At 41.1% G+C, this 9,489-nt stretch overlaps 2 protein-coding genes across 2 annotated transcripts; both read right to left on the minus strand.

Moving 5' to 3' along the window:
* Positions 1–3,166: 3,166 nt before the first annotated feature.
* foxd2 (forkhead box D2) lies at positions 3,167–4,969 on the minus strand. The gene has a single exon (XM_058074118.2). The coding sequence runs from the start codon at positions 4,884–4,886 to the stop codon at positions 3,801–3,803; it is 1,086 nt and encodes a 361-aa protein (XP_057930101.1). The 5' UTR covers positions 4,887–4,969; the 3' UTR covers positions 3,167–3,800.
* A 2,535-nt stretch (positions 4,970–7,504) lies between these two features.
* foxe3 (forkhead box E3) lies at positions 7,505–9,083 on the minus strand. The gene has a single exon (XM_058074117.2). The coding sequence runs from the start codon at positions 8,997–8,999 to the stop codon at positions 7,752–7,754; it is 1,248 nt and encodes a 415-aa protein (XP_057930100.2). The 5' UTR covers positions 9,000–9,083; the 3' UTR covers positions 7,505–7,751.
* Positions 9,084–9,489: the final 406 nt, after the last annotated feature.

The following is a 9,489-nucleotide window of genomic DNA, read 5'->3' on the forward strand; positions in this document are numbered from 1 at the left end:
GATACTCATTTCATCAATTCAATAAGTGAAGGTTTAAGTGACTCATTATACTGGGTATAATTAATGATATAAATTGAATTAGCTGTTCAGCATCCCCATGTAGGTCACCTGATGTGCTCTAATAATAATATTCAATAGTAAACAATAATAATATATTGTTTATTGGCTTATTCCTGCTGTAGAGTCGATGCCAGATAATGTTAATCAAGTTTAAACTGCATGGACCAAACGAATTGATTATCGGTATTTGACATTATGTGCAAATTAATTCAATGTTTTTATGACTTTAATACGTTTAATTATGCTTTGCATGTGAATATATACGTATATAGAAGGGAGCAAATATAACGTGTGACAATATTGTATGAATTGTTTCTAGATATGTTTAAGTATGTTTAAGTTGCTGCATTGAAAACCAATATGAGGCGATTAAATGCACTCTTGCATCAAAAATGATAAACGGTGCTATACGAATTGTTAAAAAAGAAGAAGAATATTTAAAATGAACACAAATCCCCTAATATTTAAAAGAAAATCGTCTGGTACTGAATAAATACACTTTATGCAAGATTGATCACCTGTTATTATTGCTTGAATCCAGAATCGTTTTTTGCGTGTCTTCTTTTTTTATTTCAAAGTGCAGGTGTTCGCTTCGTGTGTCCGTGCAGTCTTCCAAAGTTAATATTATGTTTTGGCAGATGATGGGGAGGTGAGGGAGTATGAGTTCACTGTCCTGACTTTATTTACACATTCTAAATTAATTAAGCGAGGGATTCCATTGTGTCTAGTACAAAAACACAGAGGCTTCTCTCTGGGAGTAGTAAAATTAGGTGGGTTGAGGTGCAGGGTGGAGAGGTGCCGTGATTTATTAATGCCGGCCGTCGCCTCTCCTCCACGGCTATGCAGAGAAGAGACAGATCGGGCCAACATTCCTCACCATGGGCCCACTTGTATAACATATAGGCCTGTTTGTTTTCTTCTAGCCTATATGCACTTTTTAACAGATGGAATATTTTATTTTTGGCGGAGAGCCTCATCTGTATTATGTGGGGGTGGTATTTGGAAATGTTCTATATTTAAGATGTATACTATTGTATAGCTGCACAATACAAATTGATGAACTACACTTTGCAGACACATTATTAGGTTTTTTCTGCAGGATTCTGCCCCATATTGTATTCGAAAAGGCTCCGTGGTGCATTTCTGCAAATTATAACCTCGATAATGAGCATATTTTAAAGTAAGTAATCCAAATTGAGCATTATTATGTTTATAAAGGCAGAATACATTAGATGTACAGTAGTTGTCTTGGATGCCATTATACTGTAAGTGTATGAATTCTAAACATACTCTGTCATGCTGTTTTGTAATAGCAATTAATTTGTTAAAAAAAAAGATATATGAGGCCAATTTAGACTGAACATCTCAATTCCTTTCCTATCTCTCTCTCTCTCACTCACACACATACACACAAACACACACACATTCCTGTGGTGTCAGTGTCCTCTTGTCCTTCAAGTTAAATGAAGATGCATCGATTTTGAGTCCAAGCGTATTGACAAGGTAGTAGAAGATTTCAGCAGAACGATTTCAGTTAACTCCCCTTCTGTCAATAATAATAATAATAATAATAATAATAATAATAATAATAATAATAATAATAATAACAATAATAATAATAATAATAATAATAATAATAATAATAATAATATACTTTACCAACAAAAAGTACAAATGCTCTTTTGGAGTCATTTGCCTGTGAAGTCACCACAGACCACGTCACGACAAATGAGGAGCATTGTACCGCATGCATGAGGACAAATGTGCTTGTTGGGTGGTCCACCGGTGTCAAACAACAAGAAAGGGAAAAAATTAAAGGGAATTTTGGAAGCTGTGCGCCGCCTGTGCGTGTAGTTTGTTGTGGGCTTGTTTGTTTGTGTTGTTTTTTTTCCGGAAGAATGAGCTGCGATTCTATTTCTGCAGCTCTCTGGTCTGTAATCAAAGAATGTAATGCAAAGAAGGAAGGTGCGTGAATGAATGGAAGTCCAAAGGATGGTTTCCTCCTGTTGCATGCAGACTGCATCGTACATTCGTGTAGAGATTTTAATGGACTAATGCATGCATGCTGCCCAACCTGTTGATGTGCACAATTGTGACATGTATCAGTTGCATACTGACAGCGAGGTATTATTAAATCACAGGAGATGCGTTTGTGTTATTCTATTCTATATGTTCTTCCATTTTGCCTGCAAATGAAGTCAGCAAATTAGATTACAGCTCTCAAAATGATTGTTGTACGCCTACACCAATGCAAATTACAACCACCACGATTAACACATTATTGCATTAATTCCTCAACCTGTAAAAGCAAAGAAAATTATTTATCAGAAGATTTAATCTAAAACATAAATCCTATTCCTGAATGATCCAATTTGCACTTGCATATAGAAGCAGGAAGAAGAATAAAAGAAGCATGTGTTGGTTTTCGTTTCAAAGCCTTTTTACAGCAAAAAAAGACGAAGAAGAGACAGAAGAGTCATCCCTCCCACAGACTTCATCCTTAATAATTATCTGTCAAAACACCCGCAAACCAATTTGACCATTTGCGCACAAAAGTGTCGCACAAAGCGGTCATTCTGTCCACAAACATGCGCTCCAACAGCTCCGGTCAAAAAGACCAATGGGCCTGTTTTGGGGGTCCCCCGCTGCTTCTTTTATACGTGTTCCGAGACAAACACCGATGACATGAAAGCATCCCTGCAAACCGAGGGCCCTTTGAGAAGATTGCTTTTCAGGCATCCTAAAAAAAATGCGTGTGGCTGTGCCCCGGCCAAAGAGACCCCAAGCTGTGCGTGTATTGAGTCCCACCCTGGTCCGGGGTCCACGCTGTCACCGTCCACAAACGGCCTGCAAGGCGCATTACGCTGGATTAGGAGCCCTAATGAAAATCCTGCAACAAATTAGCAACGAAAGTCCCCCTTTTTACTCCAAAAATAAAGAGCTTATAGGGATATTGTCCACTTTCGATTACAAAAGTTCTGCTCAGTGTAGTTTAAGACCCTTTATTCTGGGGCCTTTTGCAGGAAAATCACTATATAGCCTGTTTTTTTTTTTTACTTATTGAAAGCACTTTTGTGTTTATTTTATGCAAATACACACCCCAGTCAATGAATCTAAATCTCATTCCAATTAATGAAACGATAATTTTCTTATTTTCAAAGCCACAAACATTTATTATTCTTATCATTACAACCAAAAATGACCTATAATGAACACTTAGGTGTCTATTGGCAACACATGACATATAAAACTGCACGGTAAACACGTTTTGAAAAGAGGTATAATGCGCTTTTTCTCTCTTTATCATGCCACAATGTACAGGAGATTTGATGTGGTGCAGGTTGGAGAAGGACTTAAATATGTATATATTTTTTAAACAAACATCCTGCGTGTGCTTTTCTAAGATTAAAAACCTGAGTTTTCTGTGTCATGTGCCAGCTAAATGAAAAACAACACATGTCAATTACATTAAATTGTTTCAACCCGCCTCCTTATCTATTCATTTAACTTAGTTTAAAACATGGTGTTATTTTCCTTTACAACACTAATGAAGGCCTGTATCATTATTCTTTCAAATATTTACAAAACATAAATAAACTCTCATATGGTATGAAACAAAGAGAGCAAAACACAAGACTTTTTAAACCAACAATGTCCAGCCTACCTTCACATTGGACGACACCATAATTTTAATAAAAATATTTCAGTCCAATTCAGTTCTTTTTTATTCACTTTTTTTTTTAGAAGGGGCAAGTGTTCAGGTTTTTGCTGGGAAATGTCTGACCGTGGGGTCCAGGTTGTAGTAAGTCTTGTGACAGGCTCAAGTGGTTGGAAGCGGAGGCCAGCGCCGGGCTGATCATAGCCAGGATGTGCGCTTGGCCGCCCGGCTGAGCGCTGTAGGACGAGCCGGTGGAGTTGGCTGCTCCGATGATGTTATCGATGGAGAAGGAAGGCCGACTCGGCGTGCTGGAGTCCGTCTTCAAAGGCGGCATGGACGGACTTAGTGGCGGGTAAAAGGGCTTCCTTAAATCGGGTAAAGGAGGAGGGGGCGCTGGGAAGATGGGCGAGGGCAAGGTGCACGGTACGTTGGGGAAGGGGAAGGACCCACTCGTGTGGTGGGGGTGGTACGGGTTGTGTGCAGCGGCGGCGGCGGCGTGGAAGTTCTGCAGCTGAAGTCCGTAGCTGTATCCGTACGGGTTGTATCCAAACCCGGGGAGGAAGCCTCCAGCGTCCCGGAGAATTTCGTTACTCTGGTTCCTCTTGAAGCGCTTCCTTCTGCGCAAGAAGCTCCCGTTATCGAACATGTCTGCGGAATCGGGGTCTAGTGTCCAATAGTTGCCCTTGCCGGGGTTACCGGGCTCCCGCGGGATTTTCACGAAGCAGTCATTGAGGGAGAGATTGTGTCGGATGGAGTTCTGCCAGGCGGGGAACTTCTCGCGGTAGTAGGGGAACCTGTTGCTGATGAACTCGCAGATCTCGCTGAGAGTGAGCCGCTTCTTGGGGCTCTGCAGGATGGCCATGGTGATGAGGGCGATGTAGGAGTAAGGAGGTTTGACCAGTGCACTTTTTCTCGCTTTGTCTCCCACCATGACGCTGCCAGGCTCCGCGGTGAGACCCATCTGCTCTGCCGGGCACTCGGAGCTGTTGAGTCCGGGTGAAGACGCCCCTTCCACGGCGTTCTGGGAATAATTGTCATCGGAGTCCAAGTTGAATTCGTGGTGGATGTACTTCCCGTCCTTCCCGACGGACATGTCCCCCCCAACCACGTCAATGTCCACATCATCGGACAATGCAGAGCTGTCGGACATATCCGTCCCTAAAGTCATCCTTAAAGATGCCGCCTGTCCCCCAGATTTCTCCTATTTAGAACCGCACCAGAACTTTGCTGCACCCTTCTCTCCATGCACACATGGTTCTACAATCTAAACTTAAGAGGACAAAAAGAAGTTTGACTTGCAGGATTTGGCGTCTGCTGGTGCCCTTCAGGCGAAGTTGTGCATGCGAGTGTCCTCCTGCATGGAAGTTCTGCTCTCCAGACGTTCAAGTCAATAACAAATCAACGATCTCAACGCAGACAGCTCCGAGTTCTCCTCACTCATCATTTATCTCAAATGTTGCCTCCCAAACGCAAACACATGTGTCTAAAATATGAAACTGTCAAGAGGTTTTGGTTTGGAATCCAGACGGACAGCCACACTAGCCTCCTCCGCTTCCTTAAGGTATTTATAGAAGCACATCGGTCACGTGATCTCTGACTCACTCAACAGGAAGAGCACCAAATTATGCAAAACACAATAATGCCCTTTAAACTTAAATACTATATTTCATTATTTTTTCTTGTAAAAGACCCACATCTGAACTTTACTTGCTTCAAAAATATAACATTTGAACCTTCATTGAACTGAATGGAGGCCTATACTTTTCGTTAATTACATTTGGTGAGCACAATTATTTTGGATATTTGGGACATTTAATTTAATTTAATTATTATTATATCCTTGCCTGCCATGAATGCTGCCTGAATGTGAATTCTGTGTGGTGAGCAACACAATAGGCTACAGCAGAATTTTCCAATTCAGGGATTATGTCAGTACGACATATAAAAAACTAAATACATTTTTCATTATTGTTTAGTGCAGTATACTAGAATTGGTGGTAGTAGCAGTTGTATTATTATCATCATCATTATTGTTAAGCATAACAACACATGCAATTTTATATAGCAGCATGTTTTTTTGTTTTCTCTTACATTTAATGTATGTGTAATTAAGAGAAAAAAACACGTACAAAAAAAATAAAAAATATCTTTGATCGTCCAGTCTTAGATCTGTAATTTTCTAGTATTTGGAATTTTGTGGAGTTCAAAATTAGATTTTTATTTGACTTAATGTAATAGTCTCACATTATCATCATTATAATTGATTGAACTTTTTAATGGATTCTATTATTGATATTTTAAACATCAGTTAGCTGTTTTGGGCAAGATATCACAATATTCATCCCCCCATGATAATTAAAAAATGCCTAATACACATCTCATTTCATAACAAATTATTTCTTGCCTATAGAATGTAGAATTTACATATGACATATCATTCTGCATTGCATATACTTGTAATATATTATCACCTATATATGTATATCTTTATTCAATCTTCCTTAAGGACAACATGACTTATTGTAAACAGCTTGCAGTCATATCCAAATAAATTTAAAATGTAAACCTGGAGTTACGTGCATGCATGTGATATGCAAAAATACCAGATTAATCTTCCTTTATTAACTGCTGCAGGTCAACATTAACGTCACGATCATGTTGTTTTCATCTTTTTCACCATGTCGTATTTTGTTTACTTGTAAATCCAGTAGTTCCAGTAGTTTACAGTAGTTATTTCAGGCCTTTCCCATAGATGTGCATTACAGCATCAACTGTTGCTGAGTTGCAACGTCTAATCTCTTTGAGGGGTTTATGATGCTAAAGTGCCCTCTGCCGGTTGAAGAAATTATAGTCCGCTGAAGTAAACCGTTAACTGCCTGCAAACAACAATAATTAACAGGGCTTTTAATTAATAGTGCTCTTTCTCAGCCATAAATCAGTATACATTTCCATGCTTTACGCAAATAATCGAAGACATGACAATGGACATCAACAGCCTCCCTGCAAATAACCACAAGATGCCTTAATGTGGGGATTTGCTCCCATCTAGTGGCTTGTGTCATCTGTTGCCTGATTATGACCTGTTGAAAGCGTCCTCCAGTCACAACAGGTTAAGTAGGTGTGGTGTGGTGATAATACTAGTTTATGATAGACTATATTAGTGGAATGTGTAGTTTAATACAACCCCAAGCACATAATAATCCTGCAACCCCCTCATTATCTCTCCTCTATCTTTTTCTAACCTTCAAGTTATGTTAAATTATATTTCATTTGATATTTGGGAGGATGTTTTCTTTTAATTATTGATTTATAGAATTAATTTATCCGATTCACTGATGATTGCAGAAATTAGTGACGTCATACCATGCTTGAAATGTTAAATAAAGCTCCAGTAATAATTATAAAAGAGATCAAATACACCTAGTTCAAATACTGTGTACCCAATCGTTTCACAATTACATTACAAATGTTGCACATCATTTTAAACTTTAGGATTTGTGTTATTTAAGGATGAATTATGATTTACACCGTGAATTATTTACCGTTGTATGCCATATGTCATGTGTGCAGGGTGCTCTGAAAATACGTCTATTTTGCCTCCATGAAGTTAAGATCAGCGATAAATGTTTAGTTCTAAAAAGTAGATAAGATAAAACTAAGTATAGTACTATACTAAGTACTATAAAACTAAGACATGAATTAGTGACATTCGTGAGTAGCTGAAAATAAATCCCTGTATTTTTTAGAGGGCACATTTGTTTTAAAAAACGAATTTAATTAAGGCAGTTTAAAAAAATACATTACACAATTCAATGAAACACACATTTTCTAAGTATAAACATAAATATATGAGATGATGTTATGGTACATGTCAAATATAATAATAATATACATGGCTTTATACCTTTCTAAATGGAATGTTCTATTACAAGGCTTAATCCTTTTGTTTTTAAAATAACAAATGAGTCCATTTTATTTGTTGACAGCCAAAATGAACCCCCAACAACTGAAAGTCTGTGTTTAATCCGCGATGTCACATGTATCTCTCCAGTCCTGACGCAAAGTTGGCCTGTCTCATGTAGGAGTTATTGTAAGTGTTCATGGGCCCCGAGAGACCCAGCAGCTGCTCAGTGTGCTCCGCGCAGGAGCTCGGCCTCAAAGCCGGCAAAGAGAGCCTGTTTCCCGGGCAGTACACCTGGGAGCTCCCCGGAGAGAATCCTGTCTGAGCCATGCTGGGCAGGGGAGGAGGCGAGGGTGGGGAGGAGTAAGGGTACCCGGGGTTTATATTGGAGATGTTTCCACTGTTTCTGCCCAACATGTTAGTTGACTGGCTGACTGTTTGGGTTTGGAAACACGCCGGTGGATCCCCCCCGGTGACCGAGCAGCTGGAGGTCATTGCGGATAGGTCACCACCTCCGAGCCCCTGCAGCGCCTGGGGAGTGAGCTCCCCGCCTTGCATGACTGTCTGCGGGCTGATTATGTTGTCGATGCTGAACATGCGAGGCTGTGCTTGGCAGACCCCCGCAGACGTCTGGTAGTGATGGAGCATGGCCGGGTGAGGGGATGAGGTGGTCAGCTGGGAGCTATACCCGGACCCGATCCCTGGGTAGAGCGTATTCGGGTACGCAGGCCTTCCCATTGGGGTTGGCGTAAAAGCACTGGAGCTCTGCATGTAGCCGGGGTAGGTGCTTACATCTGTGCGCTTGAACCTCTTGCGTCTCCTCAAGAAGCTCCCGTTGTCAAACATGTCCTCTGCAGCGGGGTCCAGGGTCCAGTAGTTACCCTTACCTGGTCTGCCAGGCTCCCTGGGGATCTTGACAAAACAGTCATTGAGGGTCAAGTTGTGGCGGATGGAGTTCTGCCACTTCTTGGAGTTCTCTCTGTAAAAAGGAAAACGCTCCATGATGAACTTATAGATGCCCCCCAAGGTGAGCTTCCTCTCGGGGGAGTTGGCGATGGCCATAGCGATGAGAGCGATGTAGCTGTAAGGAGGCTTGCCCCTTTGCACCGGCCTCTTCCTCCGGCGACTCCCGGTGGGCAGGTGTTCCTCGGTCTGGCCCAAAATGACCCCGTCATCGTTGTTGGTGGGACTGTTACCCCGTGGCTCAGACTTGATGAGGACGCCGTCCTTAGAACGGGGCTGCAGCATCAGTGGTGGCAGCGGGGAGTCCAGGCTCACGTTCGGGGACAGGACCACCGGGCTGGCCTCTGCGGGGGAGTGCTGGGTCTCTGCGGTCATGTTGCACATGCCAGAGTAGTAAGAGTAATTTGCTAGATTCATAGAAGAAAATGGAGAAGTAACAGTGAAGCGCAATTAGCAAAGTCTTTTTATGGAAGTAGCCGCCAGTCTCGTCCTCCTGTTGGCTGGGTGTCATTCCAGGTGAGATGCAGAAGCGCTGACAGTTTTATAAGGCTGGAGGGACAATGACGCAACGAGCTCAGCGATGACGATGCTGCAGCTGGACTAGAGTTTTTTTTCCCCTGAAAAGCACATTCATGTCAGTATTATTAGCACAGTCCTCCAAAAGAAGAATTAACAGGTTTGTTGTCGTTTCATGAGTTTGACTGAATCAGAAATGAATAGTTGATACATTATTACACTACATTTTTAAAATCAAGTTATAGACGTTGTTTCTTCTGATTTACAAATATACAGCCTGGGTGCAATTTGTGGTCCACAGCCTTGTTTTTTATTGGCAGGTGGCACATTGCAGGTAAAAAAGCAAAGAAACAAAACAGCAAAAAAGGGAAAACTAGAGCAAAAAACATGC

Source organism: Doryrhamphus excisus, linkage group LG4 (assembly GCF_037039965.1).
Source record: "Doryrhamphus excisus strain RoL-2023G ecotype Guam linkage group LG4, RoL_Dexc_Guam_v1.1, whole genome shotgun sequence".
NCBI classification, from domain to species: domain Eukaryota; kingdom Metazoa; phylum Chordata; class Actinopteri; order Syngnathiformes; family Syngnathidae; genus Doryrhamphus; species Doryrhamphus excisus.

What these genes read in the sequence shown, in the direction of transcription:
- foxe3 (XM_058074117.2), bottom strand. Translation starts at nt 8,999, where the DNA reads ATGAATCTAGCAAATTACTCTTACTACTCTGGCATGTGCAACATGACC.
- foxd2 (XM_058074118.2), bottom strand. Translation starts at nt 4,886, where the DNA reads ATGACTTTAGGGACGGATATGTCCGACAGCTCTGCATTGTCCGATGAT.